At 38.4% G+C, this 27926-nt stretch overlaps 1 protein-coding gene across 14 annotated transcripts in view; it reads left to right on the top strand.

Annotated features, from left to right (window-relative positions):
• RALGAPA1 (Ral GTPase activating protein catalytic subunit alpha 1) overlaps positions 1-25823 on the top strand; it is a 130612-nt gene extending 104789 nt beyond the window's left edge. For 8 of the 14 annotated variants that reach the window (XR_005955485.1, XR_005955484.1, XR_005955479.1 and 5 more), the window contains 4 exons: positions 14219-14343; positions 14976-15006; positions 22803-22867; positions 24453-25823. Coding sequence is in view for 4 of the 14 variants with exons in the window: in XM_041471840.1 (XP_041327774.1) it covers positions 14219-14343; positions 22803-22917; positions 24453-24549 (337 nt within the window). In the remaining 10 variants the exon portion in view is untranslated. Of the gene's footprint in view, positions 1-14218; positions 14344-14975; positions 15007-15287; positions 16076-16143; positions 16147-22802; positions 22918-24452 lie in introns of those variants that run through there. The other 6 variants (XR_005955478.1, XR_005955477.1, XM_041471838.1 and 3 more) reach the window with 6 other exon arrangements.
• The last annotated feature ends 2103 nt before the right edge of the window (positions 25824-27926 follow it).

The following is a 27926-nucleotide window of genomic DNA, read 5'->3' as shown; positions in this document are numbered from 1 at the left end:
TCTAGAAGAAAATACAGTTATTTCTGAAATCTATTTTACTGTTTAGCAGTGAAAGTTGTTTTCGTAGTTCAGGCAAGACTCATAAGGTACAGAATATGATGTTTGGACTTTCCTGTACTTTGAATTACTCTGGGTGTTCTCCCAAATCCTAGTTCCGCTGACAACTTATTTGATATTTTAATAATTATAAATGTGATTGATTGACTCATTAAATGCCTGCATACAATGATGTAGCGTGAAAAACTGAAGATTTCCAAGATGTGTAGAAGTATATCATGGACTGTTCAGGTATTTTGGTTTTCAGGTAGGTGTGGGTGTGGGGATGTGTGTGCGTGTGTGTGTCTCCTTGTAGGTATGCAATGACTGTAATAGTTATATCTTTACCTTTACTCTACTTTTCCTCTGAAGTAATACATCAAATTAATGTATTTTTCTGTGATTTTACAAGTATTTTTGAACAAAAAGAGACTGTTGTAAGTAAAATTGCTGGGAAAATACCAGAAAGATGTAATACCAGATTACTTGTATGGCCATGAATGGCTAAAGTGCTCAGAATGACAAACCACTAATGCCAAAAAAACCAAAATGCACAGTACTTAAATAACTGCTGCATTTAAGAATGTTCATGTTCAAGATTAATGTTTTAATATGTTATACAGAAATGTAGTACAGTTTGAAATATCTTATGTAAAGGAATTGGCACAATGGCAATGCAGTGTAATAGAATAATCTAAAATAATTTCTGTATTAATAATGTCATGTTGAAGTTTGCCCAGTTAAAAAAAAAAAGGCTAAATGAAAAAGAGCTAAGATTCCAAAGCATAAATTGTGCTATTTATGTCTGTTAAGTATGGTTTGAAATCCTGTCTTAGGGACATCTTGCCTAACTATATATCTCATGCTGCTCAGTAAATGAGAAGAGTATTGATTGGCATATGCTGCTTAAATCGATCACCTTGACAGCCAGAATTACAGTAATCTGTCAGTATTAATGACTATCTTTCAAGCCTTGATACCTCTCCTTTGCTTGTCTCATCTTGCCTCAGTTCTGTTTGAAGTGCATTTTCTTGAAACCTCTGGTTTTGTCAGGATAGGTACTTTTGTAGGGCTTTTTGTCCCCTGAGTCCAATTTATTGGCTTGATCATGCAATTAGAGTTAAAATGCAGCACCAGGGAGCAAAAGTAGGCAGTGTCCTGAGTAACAATTGGATCTCAGAGGTAGTGCAAGCCTGTTCTCAGCCATCATTTATTAGTTACCTGTTGAAAGAATAGGATTGTTTTGCAATGAATAATTCCAAAGCATCACTTTAAATGCCTTTGATTTTAGCCACTAGAGACAACTGATTGAGCCAACATTTGTGATAGGCTTTTAAACTCTTGCCTTTGTGTTTGTCGTGTAGACACTTCAAATAACTGCTGGCGAAATACTTGCAGATATGTGTACCAAGCTGCTGTGTTTGCTACATTTTCATGTAGTGAACATAATTTCACTTGGTTTTCATGTATTTTTAATGTGAGAAATAAGTTGAAGTGTGACATTGTATTGTTGATCACAGTTCCTTGAGTGTGATCATCCAGGCAATTTCTGATCCACAGAGTGGTCCATCCATCACATCCACATCTCTCAAATTTAGGAACAAGGATATCAGTGTCAGTTGCTTTGCACAGATCCAGGTAGATGACATCAGTTACTCTTGGCTCATGTACCAGTGCTGTAACACTGTTGTAGAAGGCCACCAAATTTGTGCATGATTTGTCCTTAGGGACAGCCACGTTGGCTGTCTCAGATCATCACCTTATTTCCCATTGTGTCTTAGTATAGTTCCCAGAAAAATCTGCTCCATGACCTTTGCAGGCATGAAACTGCCTGGACTGAAGCACATATTAAAGGGGTACAGTTTGAGCACACAGGTTTAATAGTGCTGTTGTTATCACAAGATATCTACAGCATATTTCAGTCAGCAGTACAGCTACTCTTTATTTATTAGCTACTCTTCCCTAATGAAATGCATGAGGCTCTCTTGAAAGCGGTAAAAACACAAAATACCAAGTTAGCAAAACTAATTGACTGTAGTTATGTTGTTTTCTACTATTAATTGCACTTATAGAGACCTGAGTGCTCTGCTGATGTTGTAGACGCTTATGGGGGAGACTCAGATCTTTTTGTACTGTTTGGGAAAACATATTCTAGATTCTTTTACTTCTATATTCTTTCATAAATATAATTTACCCATCTGAAGGAGAAATATTGGTTCTACTGATTCCTCAGCAAAATATGGGTAGGCTTATGCTGGTGGCATTCTGTTTTAGGGTAGAAGGAGGGCAGTGAGCTATCCTGAAAAGCAGTGACCAGCTTTATCAGCCTCTTTATCAGCCTCTAGAACTTCTGAGTCTGGATATGTCAGTACAGATCCCTTGAGGGAAGGGAATTTTTCTTGCTACAACATATTTTCAAGGGAGGAAATTTTTGCATTTTAGCTGAAAGTTAGTAGTGGAATCACTCGTTCATTATTAAATGTGTTTTTATAGTCCCTTTTAAAAATTTTTGAAGGGAGAAGGCTATGAGTCCTTAAACGGGAATGAAAAAGATAAACTAATCCAATGTTACACATTGGAGTTGATTGCCATGTGTGTAACACAAAGTGACAGGTTTTTTGTTAATACCTACTTAACCTTATTAATTAATTAAACATTTTGGGTAACAAAAGCCCTTTGTTAAAATGTTAAGACTCTTGTCCCCTTAAGGTGTTAAATTTCATACAGATTTTTTTGATAGCTCTCAGGAGTCTGTGAATAAAAGCTTAGAAGATTAAACAATTTTTCCTGACATTCCTCAGATGTAAAGAAATAATTTTAAACAATTTAAGCCCTGGTTTTACATTGCAAAAAAACAGCATTCTGTATAGGTTTAATCCTTTTCGTAAATTCACCCTCATAGCAGATAAGGGATGTGCAAACAACTTACAAGGTTTGTATTTTAAAACACTAAAATCCATGTATATACAAAAATAAGTATGTGGCATTCCGTATGGTTGATTCTGATATTTAAAGTGGTGGAAAATGTAGGAGATTATTTATAACAACCAAAACTGGCAAAACCGTAATGATTTTGAGACAGAGTGATGTTTTGGGGTAAGTTGAATAAGATGTTGGCAAACTGTTTCTGCATCATTCTGCATATGGTAATCAAAACAGTTGGGGCGTGCTTTCCAGTGCCAGCAGAGGGATTAGAAGATCTTAGGTACCAAAAAAAAAAAAAAATAGATTAATAGAAACTAGTACATTGATTGGCTTCATCCTCCTACAGATCTGTATTTCAGTTACTGAAAAAGGGCTTGTATATAATACTATAATACCTGACAGTATGTGGAAATATCTAGCTGGAGATGGAATGCACTTAATGTAAAAATATTCTCCAGGGTCAAAATTATAACAAAAAAGATTATAGTTTATTCTGTATGTGCCACGTAGTAGAAAAATGGAATAAGCTAACATAAAGCAAGGATTAAAAGTTAGTGTTACAGTAATTGGAGTTACCATATGGCAATCCAAAGGACATGAGTCCTAATCATAGCCTGGCCAATCAAATTAATCTCAATATACTTTCTAGACATTGAGAAAATAGTTTAATTGCCGATTAGCTGCAGCTGAATAAATCCATGGGTCACAAATACATCTATCTCCTTCTGAATGCTTCTCCTCCCAAACACAGAAGAATGCATGCTGTTAGAAAATCATTTAATTTCAGCTTGCTAAACCATAGTTACCATCCATCTGTTCATGCCAATTGTGGAAAAAGGTCAGTTTTCAGCAAAGCCATGCACTTCACAGAAGGTATGTGAAGTGAAATTTCACAGGGGACATGATGGATCCTGATTCCTAGTGATAAACCTTAGGGGCCAGCAGGGTTGGCATATGGTTCAGCATGATATGAAGGCTTGGGTTCCCTGGCTTCACTTCTTTGGCGTGGAACTGATAAAACCTGGCTCTTAAGTATTGTTTCACTGGACACCAATCATGGGCAGCAGGAACTGCCCACTTAACTCTCTGTGGGAAGGAAGCCCAGGCTGTGTTCACAATAGTACCATTGTAGTGCTGCAGACTGCTCTCAACAGCTTGACGGCATTAGGGAGGAGAGCGATTAGCTACTTTGCTAATTGCTGTTCAAAATGTAAAAAAAAGGGAAATAACTGAAAATTCATATTTGTTTCCTTCCTTTAAATAGAAGCCTGACTTTGAGTTTTTAAAATCATTCTTAAAATTGACTTAAGCCCTTCAAAGAGGCTTATAAGTAGATTATCTGCTACTGGTACTGCAGCAACCCAAGGTAAAGAGAAAACATTCTCATCAACTAAAAAAATTTTTAAAGGTAGTTGTAAAGTTCATTAAAGTACAGATTAGAATTAAGGACAGAATTTCTCATTAGAGAAGTTGCCTATGTTACTAGTAGTATGGAATAGAAAATGAACACATACCTGTATGTGCAGTCTTTTTACTGGACAGTATTTCATAGTAATATAATTTTTACTTGTGTAATTTTGCAGTTTGGAATTATTTCTTCATGAAAATGCATTTACTGTCTTTCTCATCCATTAATATGTCTATATATGCAGAGAAGGTATTTAAAGTAGAAATTTAAATACTTGAATGTGTGAAAACAGTGATCTTAAGCATTCATGCTAATACCAGAGAGTAGAGAATTCGTTTTGCATCTGTATTCTTTACACCTATCAGCCTTAATTACTTGAGTTAAAACTTATGTAATGCCGGATGTCAGAATGAGGATGAATCCCCTTCCCAACATCAGGAGTTAGTTTATGGGGTTGCAGTTCCCCTCTGGCCTGTGGGGAGGGCAACAAATTCCACATTTGTTGCAGTCATTGCTTCAGCCCAAACCTTAACATCTTTTGTTGGTATGTTTGGTACAACAGCTTTACTGAACTTCAGTGCTGTGGCCGGTGGCCCTGTGCCTCCACTGCTGCCTCCTGCAAACCCACAGCTGCCAGGTGACCGCAGGAGCAGCGCTCCGTCACTCCGGAGAGAGCCTAAAGCAGTGGCAGCTGTAATGGGCTTCAAAACAATTAGCACAACATACCTTATGGATTCATTGATTCCCATCTTGGATACATTAGTAAGACAAATCCTCCCTGTAAGTTGAAGTGGGAATTCTGCCTGCATATGGGTTTCAGCACTGTTTTCTTCTCTGTTTTGTTTTCATGTCCATAGCCTGTTACTAAAACATGGATGAGTGTATGGATGAGTGCAGTATTTTTAAATACTGTCATTATTCTTTTAACCACGCAGGCAAAGTTACAGTGCTGAGGTATTCCTTCCCATCCTGGTAGCCATTTGATCTGACTTTTTAACTTCATGCTAAAATGCAGTTCAGGGTTTGTAGGACCATCAATACACTATAAATGGTACCGAAACAGATACTTTGTGCTATACATTTGTATTAGTATGCTCCTGCTATATTTCAAACAGATAATTCATTGAATGCCCATTCTTCCTCTTACTGCAGAGTAGATTATATTTAAGTCAAGATTAATGGATAGATTCTGATGTTAAAACCCAGTCTCTGAGCCTTTCATTCCCTAGAGGCATATAGTGCATTAGTTTAAGCCAGTGCTGCTTATCATAGATACTCTGACACTGTCTTAAATGACAGTTTACTGTACTTTGTAGCTGCTTACTCTGGTAATAAAATCACTATATTGTATTCTTGATAATTACAATATTAAATAGAAACTTAATTGGATTACTGCACATTTAGATACAGATAGTTCTTAAGTAATTGTCCACTGTAAAATTTCTGATACTCATTTTTTCTCTCATGCAGTGTGTTCTGTCAGAGTCTAAGCTTAATATGTAGTTCAGTCACCTTAGATGAAAAAGTGCTGAAAAGACATCTGCAGTGGGACTTTTTGGTGCAAATGAGTATCTTTTATCATACAGGTTTTCACTTGAACCTTTGTTGGTTTTTGTATCCTTCCAAAAGATGTTCCTGTTTGCCAAAGTCCTTAAAATAAAATAACTTCTGGGTTCTATGGAGCGGAAGAATTTGATAAGTTGTCTTAATTCAGATATTGTTTTCCCTTAATTTTGAAATTCTGAGAGGTCTGAGCATGATTTTTGTCATTTTTGCTGCCTAAGCAGATGAACAGAATTAGACTTAATTCAGTAAAGTATATTTTTCTATTATTATCTTAAAAAGAACCCCAGCTTTTTTATATAACTAGTTTTTATATCGTTTATATTCTAAAGAACATACTGAAATTAAAATTTATTTTAAGTTCAGTTCACTTGCACTTGAATTCTACATATCTTTATAAGCCTCCTGTAAAGGACCTTGGTGCAGAGTGGTTACATTTTTCATTTCATAATTGAGTGTTTTAAGTGGTTAAGCGTAGTCCAAATTTTATCCAATTCCAGCTTGTGTTAATGGTGCTCCACTCACACTGCCTTAGCACCTGTTATGGATTTTGAGTCATCTGGCAGCCCGTGGGACTTAGATAAAGAAGTACCAGGTGTCCTGCCTGTCTCTTAATTGAGACGCAATGTAAACAATATAGACTTGGCAATATGGTTCTAGAAATGGATTAAAGCCCAGCTTTGTCTGCACTGATGAATCATAGCTTTTTCTTCCTAGAAGATGTTGTAAACCACTGATGAATTTAGTGAGCTGTAAGATTTTGTGGAACAGCATAAAAGTAAACAATGCATCAAGGATTTTCCTAGAAGGACAGTTTTGCAGAATGTTAAATGTCTTGAATTTTTAAATGAAAATGTAAGCATCAATTAGAATTTCTTTCAGTGATTTAGCAATTTTGTAACTACCCACACTGTAAAAATTAAGATTCTTACATAAATTCAGATAAAGTCAATGCCTTTCAAAATGTAGTGTGTTGGTAAACTAGGCAGAAAACAACACCATTTACTTGGAAACACTCAACGGCTGCAACTTTATCTAGCCTACACTTACCTTGCAGGACTTTTAACCATGGAGTAGATATAATGTAAATTATCTCCTTTTACTGTAAGATAAGTAATCTTAAATAAAAAATGTCCTCCAAATGGCAAAAATGCCTGATAACACTTAATTTATCACAGATTTATTTAACTGTTCAGTAGTATAAAAACTTAAAAGCAATTTCCCTTATATTTATTCAAAGGATGATGCAACTATGCTTTGGAAACAAATTGCAATATTTGGAATGATGGAATTAGTTTGTATACATTTATCTATTATATATTCCCTTATTTTCTTCATGAAGAAACATACCTAAGAAATTGCCTCAAAAAGCCCTTTGCAGTTACAGCTTGAGTTGAAAAAGAATGTCACTAAATATATTAGATAATACATTTTAGGCTTGCTTAAATTCTACAGTCTTGGTCTGTTACTTGTTTTTCATATACATTCTCATTTTATTAGTGAGATATCTACATTAATTAGTAGATTGTAACATATACATTGCTTACTGAAATTATTGATTTTGGATAACTAATATAGCCCCTTCTGCAGTTTTAAAATGTTTTCACAAAATGCAACATACTAGTTTACTTTTGAAATACAATTTTCATTTCTCTGAGGTTTATGTTGTATTTTTATGAGTAAGAAAATATATTGTTACATTTTATTGCAGAAGAGCTGTCTTGTAAAAGTGGTTCAGCAGGGAAAAATCACCTTAAAAAAAATGTAAATTTTTTAATTCTTTCACCGGCTTAGAAGTATCAAGAATAGTAATTTTTTTCTTCTCTTTCACCTACGTAACTTGTGTGAGGTATGAGGAGAATGAACTGAACTCTGCCTTATGAATCATGGGTGTTGTGGCTAAGTCCAGCTGTATGTGCAGAAGCTTCTTGCATTTACAGCTTAGCTCTGTAAACAGATGCACCTAGCTAAATATTTATTTGCCATTTTCAATATTGACAGTATTTAAGAAACACAAAAGAACCCAGACTGACTTTGAGATATCCAGGTGACTTGAGTAAACAGAAGATGCAGCTGGAAGAAAAAACCCTCATTATTTGTATACTGTGCAAACTAGATGTGGAAATTACTGAAATGCAATAAATAGGGAACACCATGATACCACTTCTACAGAGTCACTTTTCAGAATATAAGAGAACTTTAACTATTCCTCTCAGTTGATACTGATCACCTACCTACATACAAAATGCTGCTGCTTGCAGGGCTTCCAGCACTGGATCAATAGCAGCCCAACTTACATCCTTAACTCTAAGAGCCAACAAAGACTACAAATTGCTGTGACTCAGTATGAGTTCAGCTGCTTTGACAACCACTGCACAGTCTCTTCTTTTAGAGTGAGATTTCCCAGAAAAAAATTCCATTTCTGTGATGTGTGGGGGTTTTGTCTCATCTTCCTGTAGAAGTCAAATTCTGCTGGGACTAAGTTTTCCTTTCAGCTTAAAACCTTGATCCTGACCTGTATCTTTATAGGGGAGGCTATTCTCCTTTCACACTTTGATGTAAGGAATTGAAACTTACTAGGAAAAATGTGCCAAATAAAATAAATTCTTTCATCATTTTAAGTATCTCAAACTGTAGTAATTAATTCTGTGGGGTTTGCACACTTTTTTAGGCCAGAGAGCAAAGAACTTAAAATCTCCTACCAACATATGCGCTTCACTGTTTCTTTTTTTTTTTTTTTAACTTTGGTCCCTAATATCCTAGAAGCATATTTCTATGTTGACCATAATACAGATTTGGGAGCTTTTTCCTATAAAAATGATTCATGCTTCTAAATTTGCTGAGGGGGAAAATGTAATAAACAAAAGAGTTCCCTCTTATATGGCTTTTCTTAAAATATTGTTAATCTCTTTTATGTAAATTGTGTATGTATGCAATTAAAAACCTCTTGCAAGTGTCCATTTATCCTACAAGAAAGTAACTCTGGGCATAGGATTTTCATTTTCCAGGTAAGGATGGAGCAGCAGTTCAGTTTCTGCTTGTCTTAAATTATTTTCCAAATGCCTGGCAAACAAAGTCATACTCTCCACAATCATATCAATATATATTGACTTCTTAGATGATTTTGCTAACAGTTGGAACTGCCAGGGATACAGCTGTACATGTATTTCTAAGAGGAGTTTGTAATTTAACCTGAAAAAAATCCATCTTGCTATTTTGAAATGTATGTTCTAGCTTTTTTCCTAAGAGGTATTTCAAGGCAATCATTAAAACCTAGCTCTGGAACCAAAGCATCTACATACCAATATACAGCTATATTATGGTATACTGCACATGTATACTGCACATATGTGCAAATACACAAGTATGAGGTGGGAAGATTTATGAATAAAGCTTTCATAAAAGTGTCTTACTTCGACACTGCTGAAATTTTTCTTTGTCTCATAAAATGAGATTTCTTCTTAATCACAGGAAACATACATGCTCATCTATATAGTCTAATCATTATGATACTTTCTTGGGAGAGGGACAAGAGTCCCTGGATTCCAGTCCATGCTCATGAAACATTTGTTATCAAGTGGTTTTTGGAGCAGGCAGTAGAATTTCTTCTCCAGCCCATTTGAGAATCTAGCACTTAGTTGTTCTGGTAATAGATATATTACATAGTTGTGAAGTGCTATATCCTTAAATAAACTTTCGGGAATCTTACTCCATGCTTAAACTATTTTTTTCTTCATTTTTTTCAAGCTTCAGGCTAATGTCATTTTAGGATTGGGATTCCATCAATGACTGTATCAGTAATCATGCATCCACTCCTTAACTAAAAAATATTAGATAGATTTATTGTAATGCATTTTAGCCACCTGTAAAACTGAGAAGTGTGAAGAAGAATTGAAAGAAAATATTTAGTCAGAATGACGCAGTAAGTTGTAAAAAATCAATAATCATAACGAAGGGAGAGTTTTGGCGGGGAATTAGTTGTGGATACTTGTGGAGACCTGATGCTACATATAAGCCACATAGAAGAAAGTACAAAAGTGCCTTTCCAAAAAGGTCAAGATTAGTGAGAGTGACTGCATTAACTGACTGGAGGTGAGTGGTTTTGGTAAAATGGATGGAATAGGTATGGACTATGAAGTTCAAATTAGTAGCCTACATTTGCACTAGGGAGTGGCAGACTGATGGCAGTGTCTGAGAGAATGCACCATCTAAGTAGTATATCCAGAAAGTGGATTCTGCAGTGCTCTGAGTAGATTATAAAAGGATTAAAAATGCATTTATTTAGGCCAGAGAAAAGGATGTGGCAGTAACTGAGATGTGAGGTAAGAGCCTAGGTAATTTGTTCAGATAGATGGCTAGAAAAAGTTTTAGCTTAGATTATGCATAAAGAGTCTGCAAGATGTAGATGTATTTTGCCATAGGAATCTAAAGCTTGGAAGTGATACAATCAACAGAGATGGAGAGCTATTAGGTGAAGACATGAAATTATGTTTTTCAGAAAGATTGGGCATAAGTAGGTGATCTGACAGCCAGGCTTTCAGTGCTTGTTTCCAAGTGCAAATCAACAGGTCTAATAATGGAAAGTACAGTACTTTCAAATAATAGATCTTTTCAGATAATTATTAATAGAAATAATTACAGATTTAGAGAATAAGTAAAATGGAGTCTAATGTAAATGAAATATTGGCTGGAGTGACTACAACCTGAGTGACATATAAAGATATTCCTAATTTTCTTCTGGTACTGATTCTGTTTTTCAGAACTGCTTCTTCTGAAAAAGTATATTGAAGTAATTAGATTTTTTTTGTTGTGCTTTTTGCTGTTATGCATCTGCAAGTTTTTAGCTGACGCATTTGGGTGAATGCCGGCATAATTAATGTATATCGTTCATTTTTATTCATTCTGTTTTGTTCCAGTTAGCACCTTCTTCAGAAGCAAACAGCTCACAATGCTGTTGTTTAAGTGTTTTGTCACTCTCTGTGCCAGTCTTTCTCCATTGGTTTGTCTGTGCATCCTTCCCATTCCATCTTAATTGCTGATGCCAGTGGCAACATCCACTCCAAGTAAGAATACAGCTTGCATTGCCCTATTATTAGTAGCCATTGAGTTTGTATGTGCCACTCAATCTGTAAGTGCTAATAAGTCTTTCCTAGAGAGCAGTGTTTTAAAGAAATAAATGTCTAGCCTATTAGAAGTAATGTAGAAATTAGCTACCATGGGTTTATGGTCACTCTTGCAGACAGTTGCATTCAAATACAGTGTAGAACTAGATTATCTTAGCCACAAAAGCAAATAGAATTGGAGTTTCAAAATTACTAGGATGTTCTTAAAATATAAATGACTAGAAGATAAAAGTATCTCATCTATGCAGTCTCTAATACAGAAACAGAGTTCTTCTAAGGAGAGTCTGTAATTTCTTAGTGTGGAGTAGAGCAAGCTTTGGATTTGGCATTTGCCTCAGATTTTTTTTTTTTTTGTTTTTTGAGGTGGGTTATGTTTTCAACAATCTGCAAATGGTTTTGTGGATTGTTAGGATGAGCAGCAACCCAGCTAGCTGAATTACTTTTCTCTTGGTGTACTAAGTGTGCATTTGAATTAGACTTGTAGAACTGATATAAGCATACCCTCTTCACTTTGTAACAAAAATATTATTATTGTCATCAATCAGCATCTATCTCAAGACTTCTGTATTTGGTTAAGAGATTGTACCAAGATTAGAGAAAAAGAATGTCCTTGTCATGTTCAAAGCAGTAACTTTCCTTCATTTTGCCTTATTTGTGTATAAGCTTTGGATATAATAGGATAAACTAAAAGGTTTCCTTTAGAGACCTCTGAAAGTAGAGCATTTTAAAAGCAAGTAGGTGTCTCTACCCTACTTTTTCATGAAACATTTTACCTATTCAAGCAGACTTTCAAAAACAGCTTGTTTTGATAGCAGCCTGCTCTCCTGTGGGCCTTCAGCCTTTGCTTCCTGGCAGCACCTTTGGTGCGAAAAGAGAGTGATCAATTGGGAGACTATCAGTGCCAGCATGCATAGAGTGATAAGTTAACACACCACTGGGAATTTCTAGGGCCCACCAAGATACTTCACTTCTAATGTGCTAACAAGCTCATTTTTCTACCTCTTGCCTCTTCAGTTATTTTTTTTTTCTCAGAAGAGCTTAGAAGTTGAGTGCATCAGGCATAATGAAAAGCTCTGTAGGAGGGAGAAGCAATAACCCCATTTTTCCCTTTTCAGCCAAATAGAAAATTAGTTTCTGGTAATACACAAAGGCCAGTATTTTTTGTGCAAGGGGCACTGCTGTGAATCAAAGGACTCTATTAACTGCAGAAAATTCAGCAGCTGTGAATCTCCCCCAATGAAAAAAAAAAGTGCTTTTCAACAAGTTGTGAGATACGTAGTATTATTTAGACTTCAACCATCAGTTTCATCCTCTGCCACTTATACATAGCCTCTTAAAAACTGTGCTGTATTACTGTCCTCTGTTCAGGCTCAATACTGTGTTTATCCCTCAACCTAAGAACTGTTACAATGGGAGATTTTTATATTTTCTCTTGTCCCAGTGCTTCTATTTTAGCTTCTCCAAACTGAGGCTTCTGCTGTGGTTCAGCTGTCTCTGGATTCAGAATGAATTCAGAGTACAGATTTTGGAGGGAAAACTGTTTCCCAGTTTCACTATGTAATCAAGTTACGGTCTAAGGAAATATTATAGAAATAATTCTATTCACTGAAACTTGTTTCTAGATAATATATTCTCTGTATTTTTTCATATTTAGACAGATTGTAAAATCTACAGTAAATATTGTACAGAAAAATTAGCAAAAAATTTGTAGGAAAAGTTCTGTAATTGTAGAAATATAGTTTTGTAAGATAATGTGAAGATTATTGTTTCTAACTTTCACTGGGTGTCAGGAATTTTATTGCTTCTCATAACTGAAAATAATATCGTTATTTTAAATGTTATCACTAGTAATTAAAAATGCTTATCACGTGTAATACAGTTTTTATGTTTGGATTGCTATAAAATATGTGCAATGTGAGCATTATCTCCATTTCACAGCTGGTGAAATTGAGTCAGGAAGATAGTTTCCTCACTGTCCCTGATTCCCCCAAAAAGACCAGCAGACCTGAAATAAGACCCCAGAATTTTAAAGAAATCTATTTTGAGTGCATTCCTCCACAGCATGCTGATTTGTTTGGGGTATTTTTTGGAAAACAGAACTATGTAAGAAGAAAATTATCTCACTATTTGCAAATAAAATATGAAAAAAAAAGTGGGCACAAGTGTAAATGTCAGGGAAAATTTCTGCTCATTCTGTAAGATAGCTGGAGAAGGTTTCCCTCATTCAGTATACTGAGTCCAGCTGGAGGACTCTGAAAGTTGTGTGAGAAAAGGTTAACTGATTTCTCAGTTCAGCAGCTATACAACATGAAGTCAGCATGGTGGTTTTTCTTGATAATTGTATGTTGCTGCCTGCTGCTCTACATTTTGACAGCCATTTCCATAGTTGCTTTCATGAACAGCAGAAATATTCTCTCTTTTTCTCGCTCTCTCTGTGCTTACAGCACAATCAGGCCTGCTGGAACAAGAAGCATGGAGAGGGTTCTTCAAAAACAACAACACTTCAAGATACCAGTCTCTTGTCAGTATTATTGGAGGGGGAGAACACAGGAAAAAATAAGAAGTACAGTATTTTACTATCAGTGCCCTGCCAACACCCTGTTAACCAGTATTTAAGGGTCCTGTGGATTCTTTACAGATATTCTTGCTTGTTTTAATGACATAATTGAGAAGGTGTTTTTCCCAATACTGAAATTTCACTATATTTGTCTTAAATGTGTGTGTGTTTAGGGATTATGAAAGCAGTTTATTATGGAAAAGTGCAAAGTAACTTGTTTTGTTAATGCTAAGGTATGTTTCATGCTACATCTCCTGAAAATTGAAATGGTTTCGTATTTAATTGTGACTGGAATACAGGCAAATTAGTTATTTAAGAGAGTACTTAAGTTGTTGTTTTTTGTAAACAATTTCAGGAAGTTCTGCATCAGACATGAAAAGAATACAGTTGAACCATAAGGTTTACATTAATCATGTGTAGCTTATACTTTATATTTTGTCAATGCATCAGGCAATATCACAGTCATGTAAATAATTAAAAATAAGTGTGTACAGTGAAATACGTCATCTGTATTTAACAAAAACAACAATTATTAATTACTAGGCAATGATATTTAGCAGTTACAGTAGATTATATAAATTCATCCTTAATTCTTGGCTAACTCAGTTATGAGGAGAGAGCACGATACCTTCAAACAATTGTTCAACATCATCTAGAGCCTACAACATTTGAAGATTTTGCTGCTCAGGTTTTCTGCCCAGCACCTTATCACCATTTGCCCTCAGAGACGGGTAAGAAGTAACAAACAGTTCCTATAAAATCTTAAACTTGAAATGCAGTATCCTTACTTATAAAGACTAAAAATTCAGACCTTTGCACTTCATGAGGAGTTACCATTATTTGGGAAGAACATACGTGCTTGAGAACATGGGCAAAGTTGACTTTAAATCTTCATTCTGTTTTCTGGCATCATGAGCCAATACCTAGCATTAAGATTTGGCAAGATGCTTTAGTATAGCAGCCAGACCCTGTATTTTTACAGCAAATTTTATCACAATCCCCTGTATAAAATCTGCTTGGAAACGTTGGTACTGTAATCTAGGCTGGTTCGGGTAGAAACATTTTTAAGTACACCTTCTTCATAAGAAAGTTTCAAGGCTCACTACATGTTTAGAATGTATAGTTTTAAACAGAACATCTGAGCCTTAGAATCTTAATTTCGTTCCCATGTTATTAGTCACAAAGTTGGTTTTAAGGTAGTTTTTACTTTCCAATAAAATACCTGTTTTATAAGAGGATGCTGCATTTTTTTGTTACTAATAAGAAAATCGGTAAAAGAAAATGAGTAACTCAAGGCCTTCCTGTTCTGACATTTCTTGAACTCCTTATGATTATTTCATTATTTTATTTCCCCTCTTTTTAGATCATTAAATATCAGTTCTGTTTATCTGAAGGTAAGACAAAGTGTCCAAAAAAACCCTTTGTTCCTCTTACTTTTACTAGAGCACTAAGCTTGTAACCAAATTGTATGCAAACTTTCCTTGTTGCCCTTGTTCACACTAAAAAGAATTTCACACTGATTGAGAAATGACCACTACATCTTCTAAAAGTTTTAGTCTTTTACTAACCTCAGGTCTGCATGAAGCACTAACACTGGTTCTGGGATTAAGGTAACTAATGATAGAGACAGTTGTTGAATGAGTAACACTTTATTGTGTTGACCTTTGTTTCTCAGCATGAACAAGTAGTACTGGATGGCAGTGGTGTGTTTTGTACCCTGTACTGTCTTTCATTGATGTTGTAAGACATTCTGCAGTGATAACCTAGGAGAGATGGAGAAGAAGAATGTGTAACACTTGAAATCCCCTGTTCAGAAAAACCTTATTTAATGATAATCAAAGTGCTTTCATGGAAAAACTGTAAATCTAAACGAAATAAATTTTGTAAGAATAGTTTGGCAAGTTGTTATCTGAAAATTTGTTTCTCAATTCCAAAATATATACAGAAATCAATTCTGAATTATACAAGAATTATGATAGGACTACAAAAAGAATGACTGAGAGATGTTAAAATGTTGAGGCTCCTTTACTTTAAAATACAAACAATAACTAGATATGAGGTGCAGTTTCAAAGTATAATAAGTGGTATAATTATGCTAATGGCAATAGTTGAGACCGAAGGTAAAAAAAATTAAAAGTAAGTAACTTAATTAAAGCAGTATAAAAATTAGTAACATAATTTAAAGTATGAAAGCATATGAATAGGAAAAATCTGTAACTAGAAATATTAAAAACAAACAAACATTAAAAACAATAACCAGGGATACCACTCCTTACCACATTTCCTGTCAAGGGACCTAGTAAATATTCAGCACCAGACACTTTTGTATGGCTAGTATTTATATATTCTATATTCTAGTGCACTTGTTGAAGTTCTGCCCATTCCTTTTAAGAAGTCTCATTCCAAGCCAAGTCGTTCTGCCCTCTTCCTCTAATTCATTCTTTCAGGGTGAAGCAAGGCTGCTTTTCTGTTCTAGTTTGGTGCATTAGAGTACACTTCTCTACAGTGGCAATTCCTGTATTCTTTTAAAGTTGGTATTCTCTAGCATGATCTGAAAGGGGATTATGATTTTTTAGAAACTTGGTTTTAACTTAACCTTTCTATCAAAGTTAATAATTTTCTGTAGGAATCTCACTAATAGGAGCTTGTGATGTGTTTCACATCTGCACACATGCACGTGTGTGTCTGCATACCACGAAACACGATGTCCTGTCCTGGGAGCCACATTCTTCTGGACCTGGCACTGTGCAGTGGAAGTGACCGAGCCATCAGTGTCAGGAGCAGCCAGAGCTTCCTAGGACAGACATGCAGCAAATGTGAGCCAGCATCAGAGTCAGTCAGCCTGGCCACACATCTGCCTGACTCAGCCAAGGGGGAGCTGGGGATGCTCTGGCAGTCCTGCTTGCATCCTGATCCCTGTCCAGGGCTCCTGGAACTCTGACACTCAGCTCCAGCACAGAGTGCCTGGAGCAGCACTGAACCATCTGCCTCCAAGCTGACTCTGGAGGGCACAAATCCTAAAGCGTGAGGCGAGTAGGAAATAACGCTGCAGTCACCTGCCAGAAAGGTCACCCCAGGGCTTGGGGTCAGCCTGGAAACCACTGGTTTCCAGTTCCAGCAGAGGCAGACCTGTGAGCTACAGTGCTGCAGATGACCCAAATCTCTGAGGGACTGTGATCCCAAAGAAGAGTTCACCAGCAGTGCTATTGAAAAAATTGATACCCCTAATTTTCCAGGGGCCCTGCAACAGGTGAATTTCTTAAAAGAGGTACAGAGCACTGAACTATGCCAGGATTACACACAGGAGTGGTGCTGGAGTCCTGCCTGGGAATCTACATGCATTCATCATCCTCAAGGTGACTCAGACAAAACCTTGCAGGCTCCCAACCAGATGTGTCCATGTCATCTGAAAATTTGTAACCAGCTTCTAAGAATACATCACATTTTTTAAATACAAAATATTTCATTTATGTATGGGGCTTCTTTTAATAAAAAATGATTGACCAGAACAGACTTAAGAAAAAAAATCCACATTTTAGATATTACAGGTATAATTCTTTTATTGGATCATGATCTCAATGATAACAACTTCTGAATATGTTTAATTTTGTAAAATATTCTCTTTTTTTTTTTAATACATTTTTTCATCTAAGAAAGATCTTAGAAACTATGAGTCTGCTACAGCCCATCACCAGGTGTTACCATTTTGTTGTTGTTGTGATGCCATTGGCCATTTTTTTTCACTTGAGCTATGAGAATCAGAGCAAATAGGGAACACGCCATTCAGTAACAAACTGTTTTCAGATGGACTTATTTTATCAAAGGCTCAAACATCAGCAAAAGCTGTTTCCTTTTTTATTGTGACTGCTCTTCAGTACAATGTGATTGTGGCAGCTGCTGTTTTGTCTAGAAGCTTAGTTTGCCCTGTGAAAATATCTGACAAATCCACCTTCCCATGTGTAGGAACCTGACTAGTATAGTGAATGTGTACATTTAAAGAAATTGAGATTTACCTTTACTTAATCACAGAATGCAATTCAGTTGCCTCTGTGTTTTTTACCTTGTGCTATTTCTGTTACATTGAGTAACTGCAAATACTCTGCTAAATAGGGTAACACGTCCTATGCAGATATTGAGTGAACCAGATCTCTGTGACAACAGAGATAGGTTGAGGGAACTGTCAATGATAAGCTCAATTATATTGAAGGGCATATTGACCTCATGATGCTAAGATTCTGATGTTTTAAATGTACTCATGTCTTAGATTCCTTTTTTCTGTCTTCCTTTGTTCCCTTTCTTCCTACTAAGACTAGTACCTTATTAGAGTAAATTTCTGAAGAGGTCCCTCTACATTCATAATATATTCCTTGTGACAAAAGCAGCAGGCTTTTTGGTCCTAGCAATTATTCCTGCATTTTCAAGCCTGCATTCAGAACAGTTCTGCTGCCCCACTCCCAGAGTAAGACTAAGTGGGGTTGCCACCGTACAGTCAGGGAAGCAGGGGAATGTAGACGTAATGATGCTTTCAGCCTTGCACAATTAAAAATCTAGTTCAGCGGCTTGTACTTTCTTCTGCTGCTTCCTTGGTGTGAAACATTAAAACTAATAATCTTTTTGGCCCTGTACCACCCCTTCACAGATGAGAATGATGGGGATTTTGTCACTGTCAAAGGATCTGAGTCACACGTGGTGGTGGTGGCGGCTTGTGATTGAAAGTGAAGCTGAAATACAGAAGTGAGGGCTCTGTGTCTGGAAGGGCTGGAAGAATTTCTCATTATCCTTTCTCAAGTACAAACTTACTACTCTTTTTTTATTCCAAATCAGAGCAAACCTCAAAACTTAGTGACTTTTTCAAAGACTTCATATTGGAATGGCTGAAGTTGAAACCTTACACATTTCTGAATTATTGTCCTAAAGTCAACCTCTTGGGTGAAGGTACACTCAGCACTTTGAGACAGTAAATTCAGTGTGCACTGCTAAAAACCCAAACAGTTCAACTTTCTACATTTAATGAAATGAGTCTACTGAAAAAAATAGTATGATTGTTCAATCATAAAGCATCCCATGCATACACACAAGGGGATAAACATTTTAATCCTGACATTTCCTAGTTTTTTAATTTTTTATTTTATTTTCTTGTGACATTTGCCTTGTGTAATTACTTCCATTTTTGTTTTAAAGTATAGGGCAAAACAGAATTTCTATAACACTGATTAACAGCCCCAGGATACATAAGCAAACTGCAACCTCTAGAGCAACCACCTCCTGCAGACTGAGATAGGACAGTAGTTTGTAGGAATGGTAAGCTCTCTTAGCTCTGCCTCAATCTCCACTAGTGGAAAGACTGGGAATTTAGCTGGTGGGTTTCACTGTTATTTGGCAGAGAGAAGTAGGCTTACCTTACACACATGGTTTCAGCTAGGTTCTGAAGAGCATTCTTCACTGGACATGGTCTTGGCTGCTGTTTTGCCATAAACTTAATCTTTTTATGCTGTCTTCTTTCTCATGCCTCTTAGTTCTCTCTCTTCTACCTAGTTCTGGTCTCCCAGGTCTTTAGGCCATCTCTTCCTCACAGTTTTGCCTTGCTTTGCACCTGCTTTTGCAGTCTTTCTACACCTGCTTCTCACTTCCTTTTCTCATTTCACAAAATTAGTGAAAGACTTAATTGACTTGATTCTAGCAAGGCTGCTGAGCATGATGGACAACTTGGCCAGATTTGGACTGAAATATATGAGTGGCAAAGGGCACAAGATACACAAAAATGATTGCCCTCTTCCCTGAAGGTCAGGTGGGACATGCTGAAGTATCTCAGAAGACCATCAAAATTTACCAACATGCACAAATTATTTTCCCCTATGGTCATTCACAGACATAGCACTTGGGGCAGTGCTGATCCAGATGACAAGGTGTGATAAAACCAGAAGAACTGGGAGTAGTCTTACCACTGTTGAAGGTCTCACCACCCATTGCTTTCAGTGTGGTTTTTAGCAGTCTACTGTACCATTCCTGTTTCCCAGAGACTGGTGCAGGATAGGGAATATGTTGCACCCACTCAGTATCATGCTATGAGGATATTTTTGAAATGAGTCCCATTGTCCAGCTCTGTTGTTTTGGGGTGCTATGTCACCACATGAGCTGCTTTTCCAGAATGGTGTTCTGGGTAGTGATGTGAGGCACAGGGTCCATCTCCAGCCATCCAGTGGTTGTCTCCACAGTTGTCAGCACACAGCATTTGCCTAGAGAGATTTGTGGGAGTGCGATGTAATCTAACTGCCAGGCCTCCTCACATTTTTACTTCAACCCCTGTCCCCCACACCAGAGAGGCTTTACTCATTTAGCCTGACCAATTGCAGTGCATGTTTCATGGTTAACCTGGGATATGGTGTCCACTCCTCAATCACAAGTCCATCTGGATGTTGCATCTCTTCCCTGATGACCCGAGATATTATGGACCCACCAAGTCAGAAATAATTCACTCATGTTCCAGTCCAGATCCACCTGAGACATTTAAATCTTGGCAGCCCAATCCACCTGTCTGTTCTTGCCACGTTCTTTGGTAGCCCAACTCCAACCCTCCCATGTAATCAGCTACCAGAAAGTTAAGGATACACTCTCCTCACTGATGGTTCCTAGCATTTTGTAGGGATACATCAAAAATAGAAGGATGATATGTGGAGTCCTACGTGGCGAGTCGCAGAAGCTGTTGAGGGACAAGGTGGATCAAGTCAGGGTGCAGAGCTGAAAGCCATCCAGCTGGCCTCAGGTGTCACTGAACAGGAGGAATGGCCTCTAGACTGACTCATGCCTGGCGGCACATGCTCTGTGGGTGTGTCTACAGCAGTGTGAAAAGGGTGATTGGCAGTGCAGAAGGAAACCATCTGGGCCACTGAACTGTGGCAAGACATCACTGCCTGGGTAGAGAAGTTGGCTGTAAAAGTACATCATGTAGATGCACACACATCTTCTGTATTGCTCCTCTCTGGAGCTGTCACTTTATCAGGCTTGTGTAGGTGAACTGCCAAACCATTGGAGCAGAGAATTTCCCCAAAAACTTGCCCATTCTCTCCCACACTCTATGCTACTCATGACCATCCACGCTTGGGGCAGATCTCTGAATGACCTCCCTAGAAATCTCTGTCCTGACTAAATATGGTGTAGACTGCACTGAGGAGACATAGCAGACTTAGCAACAAGAATATGCTTTCCTTAGCATCCAGCAGGAGTTTAAAATTCTCAAAAGCTGTTTTAATAGGTCTGAAGGAGGAAAAGGAGGTGAAAAGCTGGGGAAAATAATCTTCCCCATCTCCCCCCACAGACTGGGTGTGATTATTAATGGACCTCCAGAGCTAGTGCCTGAGTAAGCATAGAAGGGAAACACTGAATACACATCCCAAATGACCTTCATTGCTCTTTATCTTACCATGTCATAAACTGATACTCCAGAGTACAGCAACAAAGCAATCCTAATCCCTCTCCCTGCTCTGAAAAAGAGCATCATTATGAGCACATAGTGGATATACAGAAACATGTGCAGGGTTAGGTACCATGCCCACACTAGCAGAGCAAGCAACATTGTGACCAGTAGGTCTGGACGTAATGCAGCAAGTCAAATCAGATCAAATTTGTTTTCAACTCGCTCTGGGCAGAACTGTTGTTGTCTCAGCCCTTGGTGCTTCACATTGGGCACCAAAGAAGGCTGTTGTGTTTTAGGAATGGTATTCTCCAATTCCGTGTTCCCATTGTAACCATGTGCTGCTCCAAACCATGTGCTTCTCCATCACTCCTCTTCGGCAGGCTGGAGAGGAGAATTGGAGGCATAAAAGGTAAAGCTCAAGAGATAAGAACAATTTTTACTGGAAACAGCAATGAGATAAGAAAACATAACAGTAACAACAACAGCGCTAATGACAGAGGTACAAGAAAGAGGTAGATGAAGTACAAGAAACAGTTTGATGTAGGAGGCAAATCCCCCCACAATAATACCCCGCCACTCCCTCCACCACACTACACTGACCCAGAAGTGAGCCTTTCCCCAGAAAATGACACAAGAAGGTATAGAATAACCTCCAGGTCCTAGCCATACCCCCTCCTGGCTACTGCAAAAATTACCCCATCCTGACCAGGACCAGGACAATTGTGGAGAGAGATAAAGATAATAGCATGTTATACTGAAAATTTTAAAACTCTGAAGGGGAAGCAAAACTTGCAAAATTTTATATACCATATTTAATATCCACATGTGTGTATGAGCGTATGTATGTATATATATATGCTTATTTAAAATCCAAAGAAATTTAGTTACTAATTAATCTGTTAATTTCTGTCAGACTTTAAATCTATTTTAAGTGGTGGTGTTTTTCACTCTTCTGGTGTGGTATGTTCAGATGTGAAAATCACTTTACGTGACTTCTGTTCTTCAACAGCTCTAAGTTTCTTTTAAAAAAAAATGTTGTTATATGTGAATTTGTGCTTTTGTCCACAGGAATTAGAAACAGAGTTTTAAGCTACTACTGGAATAATACTTTAATTGAAATAATGGGGCAGACTGAGATTGTCTTTATCCAACAACTTACAATAAAATTTCACACTAGGGTTTAACCCTTCAATGCAGACTAACTAACATAAAACTAGCTGCTTTTGCTTCTTTATGTGATTTCAGGAGTCTCATGTTAAGACTGGCTATAATTTTAACGTATTCAGTACTGTGAAACAACTGGAGAACAGAAGCCATATATGGAGTTGCCATTTGTTTTTCCTTATCAGTTGTGTGTATGTGTATGAGTATTTACCTGTTTTCACCGATGTTAAGCAAGTATTTCAGACAGTGTTTAGGATGTATCTCAATTGCTATTAATAAGGTTGTTGGATCTGGATAATGTTATAGAATTCTTTTCTTTCTCTCTCCCTTCCTTTTTTTTCTTGTAATGCTTAGTTGGTAAGTATGGTGCCGTATTTCAGAGCTGTTGCTTCATTGCACATAACTAACTCATCACTCTCTTTAACCTGTAGCATGAGCAGCAATTGCATAATGAAATTCGAAATTCCGTTTTCTGTGCTCATCTGTTAATACCCTTCAATCTCTGCGGTTCGTGTCTCATGTCTCACACCTGTTATCTTTTATCTTTTCTCCTCCCCCTTCCTCACTTCTTTCCACTCCTCCTTCCTCATCACTTCTTCATTCTCAACAAAGAAAGAAATGCTGTGATATTTCTTCTCCTTCCAAAACCTCCACTAGAAAGCATTGGCCACATCAAGGTAAAGGGCAAAGGCTTGAAACGGAAGGTCTTTCACGCTAGCTGTGAATGGTATGCTGTGCAAAACAACAACGGTTATTTTCTATTCTCTAATTTCCACCATTTGAAATACTTTAATTTCTTGTAAAATCAGAACAAGATAGAATTTCAGAAAATGTGAATGCATGTTTCCCTGCTTGCCTTTTTCTACAAGGCACAGTGAGTCAGGCATTATCATGCTTTTCCAGATTGTTTGGCAGTGAAGTACCTAGTTCATGAACAAAATTACTGTCACCAGCTGGGGAACAAATAACAGCCCTTTCTCTCCCCTGTCACTCTGATGGGTCGTGTCAGTTTGAAGATAGAAAGTACCATGCTCTTGCTCTGGAGCAGGCAGGTGAGGTACCAGGCAAGAACAGCCAGATTGCTAAATACCACAGGTTTATGACAATCTTTTAAATTTGCTCCTAGATTTCTCACCTTATGACCTCATTTGATTTTAGCAGAATCTTACAAGATAAATCATGACCAGTTTTGAATGATTTTTGCGTCCTTTATATGTGAAATGTATACTGAGGCAGAGAGATCTTCAGTTCTGATTATTGCATTATTATTTTAAAGAATTACCAGTAATAGCATGATGTGGAAGAAATAGCAAGTGATTTCTGGCTTACTGCAGTCTGCAGGGGTTTCCCCATTGACACCTGCAGGACCAGGCTTCTGTCTCTAAATTATATGGGTTAGAAGCCTTCAGAGGCAACGTGGTAGTTGAGTTCAATCACACTGTCAGTGGCTGTAAATGGCTGATGAAAACGCAGTTTAGTTTTATGGATGGGAGTTCATAGTATTAATTTTCTATAGCATTTTCTCCTTTTCCTTTTGTACATCTATGGAAGATTTGGAGACAGGCTTGTTTGTAGGAGGACTCTGCAGTGAGGACTCTGGGGCCACTGGAGCATAGCTCTGGGCACTGGGCTAATGAATTACATATCATTGTCTCAAATTCATCTTGTTCCTTTTACAAAGAAACGTTAACATATAGTGCATCCAGTTAGTACAATCTGTTCAAGCTTCTGCCTTGTGGGCCCTATAGGAATTTGCTTTTGAAGCACAAACTAAAGTTGGTATGGGAGAAGATGTTTTGCTCTCTCAGTTGGCCCTCAATTCACTCCACCTCTTCAGCAGCATTCCTAGAGCTCCCTTCATGTGCAATGAGCTGTTAACCTTCATGTTCTCATTAAAGACTGGATTCTTCTGGGTTGTGGTTTGACTAATGATTCCCCATCCCTGCAAGGGAACTGGAGCTGTTTGTTTTCCTGGTTAGCAGGAGAACATTGCCCACTTCAGTGCTGCCTCAATTGCTCAGAGCAAGGGGGTTCTGCAGTCCCATAGCTCAGTGGTTTCTGGAATCATCTTTTCTGTAGGGGTGGATTTGTGGCAGTTGTTAATTCCATGAGCAATACCATCACCCACAGCTGATAAAGGCCTAGGAGATGCTGTGGCAGTGACAGCAGCACTGAAATTCCTGTCTGCCCCTTGCTAAGAGATCCCATGCTGCGAGTGTGGAAGGCGGCACTGACGCGTCTGGTTCTTGCTGTCCTCTGCAGGCTTCTGCCCAGAGACTCAGCCGGGAGAAACTCCAGCAGCAGCAACAGCACAGGTGGATGGAACAGACTTAGCCTCTCCAATGTCTCCTCGGACTAGCAAGAGCCGCATGTCCATGAAACTGCGCCGCTCCTCTGGCTCAGCCAACAAGTCCTAAGTGGCAAGATGCCTGCAGCTTTCTAGTGAAGAGCACTGGCCACCCTTCCCGCAGCGACTCACCGCGTTTTGGGTTTTCTTACTGCTCACGCTGTTCATTCAAGGATAATGTCTCTCATGTGTGTGCACCCATGCCCTGCATACTCCTTTTCTGTATGTTTATTTTAAACAGTGACACTGGAATTTTACTTTAATAATTTTGCTTTTTTTTTTTTTATCAAACTCCAGTCTGCTGGTTTTTTTTCTCTGCAGTGCAGTTTGTACCCTGCACCTTTTACCTACTTGGATGATTATGGATGATTAACTTTGGGTTTTAACTCTGGTTGATCTTGAGTCAACATGGAAATGGAGACTGCAGTTGGATTACACTATATTTATTGTGCCCCATTGCAATTTTCTCTGTAACAAAGAAAGAAGTATGTACAATTTGAAAATGAATGTACAATTTTAAATTGAAGTTGCATTTGTAAAGTCTTTGTCAAATGTCACAATGTTAATGCACAAGATGTGTACAGATTATTTATGTTGAGAATAAAATAGTTCAATGGCATTTCAAGTATCACAGAATCCAAATGAAATAATTTGCTCATAGCACCCTTTCATCATAAAGCGATGTATCGTTTCATAATTCTGCAGATAATCTATGCCAGAAAAAAAAAAATCACTGTCTTGAAATTCTATTTATGCTCGGCTTCCAAATATTTTTATAATATTTGCTTTTCCAGTGGTGTCAATAGTAAATGCCATTGAGTTTCATGAGTTTTAGCCATTATCATTATGCTGTGTCATCTAGATGTATATTCTTTTTTCTTACATTAAAAAAAAAAAAAAACAACAAACCAAACAAACACTTTCCTGATAGCAATTCATTGCTGTGATGATGAGTACTAGGAGAGAAAAGGGAACATGCTCCGGGAGCCTGGCCTGAAATGCTAATAATTTAATAATTTCAGCCTTGTGAGCGCAGATTAGTACACGAGTTCCACCCACCCAGAGGTATTTTCCTACAGAAAATTAAACGCTCACATTTTGAGTCTAGTAAACAACAAAATGCTGTTAACAAAATGTAGCATGGCATCGGTACTAACTGCATGTGTAAATATATGGGCAACAATAAAAAAAGAAATTATGTATTGTCATTCATGTAGTATCTACAAATTTGTAATGGTTGAAGAGAAGACATGCTATTTAATAATCCAATAAAATTATTCTTACCACCTTTTGTATATTAGTTATTCACCTCACTGATTAGATTCTTAGTCCAATTTATAGAAGAATTGTGTATTACATGCACATGGAGCAGTTAAATGCAATACACAGCTTAGTTTTCCTTTGTATTAAAAAGTACACACAAGTTCTCAAGAATGCCCCAATGCATCCCTGCATCTAGTAAATACATTGCATGTAGCTCTGCAGGTAATACAAAGCATAGGCTGTTCCCTGTGGCAGGCTGGTCGTTCAAGTGCTAATTGTAGGAGCAGTTAATAATCATCACATTTGCATGGTCTGGAGCCCGTCATCTTTGACTACACAAGGAGAGAAAGAGGAACCATGATTTGAAAAAACAAAAAACTAGTGGCTTTCTCCAGGGGCAAACTCAATTGCATAAACAGGCATTTTTACCTAAGTCTCTGTTGCCAACAAATGACAGAAAAATGCACAACTTAAATTAACATGCTTTATTTTTGGCATATTAGTGAGTTGCAAGTTTAGCCTCCTTTGCTGGAAAGCAAATCTTGGCCGCATTAGGTTATATTGTATTAATTCATTTGTCCAGGTTCTGGAACTAAAATGACAAAAGTCCGTGAAGCACATTTAACATAAAGCACTTATCGCTTGCTTGCAGCCTTTGGGCATGATACATCTTTTGTTGTGTGTAGCAAAATATAAAACTACAGAAATAATTGCTTTAGAGATGCTAATCGAGAGATTGAAATATTTTACGTGCTCATGTCAGAGAGAGTGTTAGAACAAAGACTACGACTGGGATCAATTTGGTTCTTCACAAGTCACCAGCTGACCCACTTTGCCCTGCTGAATTCAAGAAAGGCATGAGCTTTCTTTTAAATCTTTTATTGAATTATCTTGCCCTTATTTTTAGCCTCATCTGCTATCACATTTAGAAACGAGCACTCATGGAAAAAATAAATAAGTAAATAAATAAACAAACAAATACTGGCTGAAGTGTCAGTAGCTGGTAAATTCAACAGCATTTCAAAGCATTTGGCCAGCGCACTGTCAAAGCCAGGGAACACACACCGCGGGTTGCTTTGCTAAAGGTAGGTGTCGTTAGGGAGAAGGAAGGTAGCCTATCACCTGCGCTTTAGCAACATGTCCAAAGACTGCTTCAAGTCCTAATTTCAGCTGTTCACAAGACTCGGAGGAGCTCACATCAAAAGCGCAGCTCACAGGGGAGAGAGGTCGGAGGCCGCCTGAAGAGGCGAGGCGCGCACGGCGCTTTCCGCCTGCCTGCGATGCCGGGCCGGCAGGGCCGCCCGCTGCCCACCAGCCTGGCGGGGCCGAACTGCCCGTGCGGCGGCTGTCCGTGCCGCACCAACAAACGACTGACGGAGGGGAGCAGCTTTTGGAAGGGGCAGCTGCCAGAGACGGGTGTTTTGCCTACCACACTGTTGCTAGAGGACAGAGACACAGAGTAAGCAGGAGATGCGTACTTAGCTACAGAAGATCAACACCTCGTATTTCAATTAAGCAGACAGCACGATTAATTTCCCATACGTTTTGCTAGCTATTATGTGACTTGACACTGACTTAATATGAACATTTACCTTCTCAGCTACCTTAGTACAGAGTACACCACGAATGTTGAAGCTCGGTGGCTAAGGCTATTAAAACAAGGTCACTAGCTCAGGCTCCTTTTCTCACGAAAAATAATTCCTCTCTTTAGATACCCTATATACAGCCGTACTTCTCTCCGTCGCTACGGAAGATGTACTGGCGGTGGGCCGCCACCCGACGCCTCGGCACTGCCCGCCTCCCGGCAGATGCTGGCGGGGCTTCTCGCCTGTTGCCGTGCCGGCGGCCGTCCCCCGTCCCCGGCCGCCCCGATGGCTGGGGAGCTGCGCGGCGCTCCCTGCACTGCGGGGCTCGGCGTGAGCGCTGCCGGCAGTGCGGCCCGTGGGCCGAACACGCCGCCGTGCCGGCGCGGGCGTGCCTCGCTAGCCACCGGCCGGGAGTCACCGAGCGGCTCCGCCGACGTCGTAGCCCTGAGAGCCGCGACTTTCCATAGGAATTACAGCGTGGCCATGGCTCGCTCGGCTAGCCCGGGCTCTCGGAGCAGTCCCACCGGGGCGGCCGCGGGC

This window comes from Pyrgilauda ruficollis, unplaced genomic scaffold (genome assembly GCF_017590135.1).
Source record: "Pyrgilauda ruficollis isolate IOZ18807 unplaced genomic scaffold, ASM1759013v1 scaffold28, whole genome shotgun sequence".
NCBI classification, from domain to species: domain Eukaryota; kingdom Metazoa; phylum Chordata; class Aves; order Passeriformes; family Passeridae; genus Pyrgilauda; species Pyrgilauda ruficollis.
The sequence above is the reverse complement of the archived record's forward strand: the minus strand, read 5'-3'. Positions and strand labels throughout refer to the sequence as shown.